General features: G+C 62.7%; 1 protein-coding gene across 1 annotated transcript in view; it reads right to left on the bottom strand.

Annotated features, from left to right (window-relative positions):
• Positions 1–287, bottom strand: part of MOV10 (Mov10 RNA helicase) — a gene marked incomplete in the record, with an annotated part of 30,231 nt that extends 29,944 nt beyond the window's left edge. Inside the window, 2 exon segments of the mRNA XM_006149604.3 lie at positions 5–84; positions 222–287. Coding sequence (XP_006149666.2) covers positions 5–84; positions 222–271 — 130 coding nt within the window.

Genomic DNA, 287 nt, shown 5'->3' with positions numbered 1-287 from the left:
GCCCCCCGGAGCTGCCGGCGGCTGAACTTACTGGGCATCGCGGCGGCGACTGCGGCCCAGGCAAGGAGGTCCGTGGAAATGAAACTGAAAGTCGCAGCCGCGACTGGAAGTTAGCGGCCCTGCGATGAGGGTGTAGCTGGGGGGAAGTCCCCTAACTCTGACCTCCGATCCTGCGGGCTCCCTTCTTCCCACCAGGCTGCCCTCCTCGCTTCTTTTCCTACCTGAGCCTTCCCTTCGGTCTCTCCGTCCTATCCCCTCCCCCTCTTCGCATTAACTCTTTCCTAAGG

This window comes from Tupaia chinensis, unplaced genomic scaffold (genome assembly GCF_000334495.1).
Source record: "Tupaia chinensis unplaced genomic scaffold, TupChi_1.0 Scaffold000270_2, whole genome shotgun sequence".
In the NCBI taxonomy this organism is placed as follows: Eukaryota; Metazoa; Chordata; class Mammalia; order Scandentia; family Tupaiidae; genus Tupaia; species Tupaia belangeri.
This window is presented reverse-complemented; position numbering and strand designations above follow the sequence as displayed.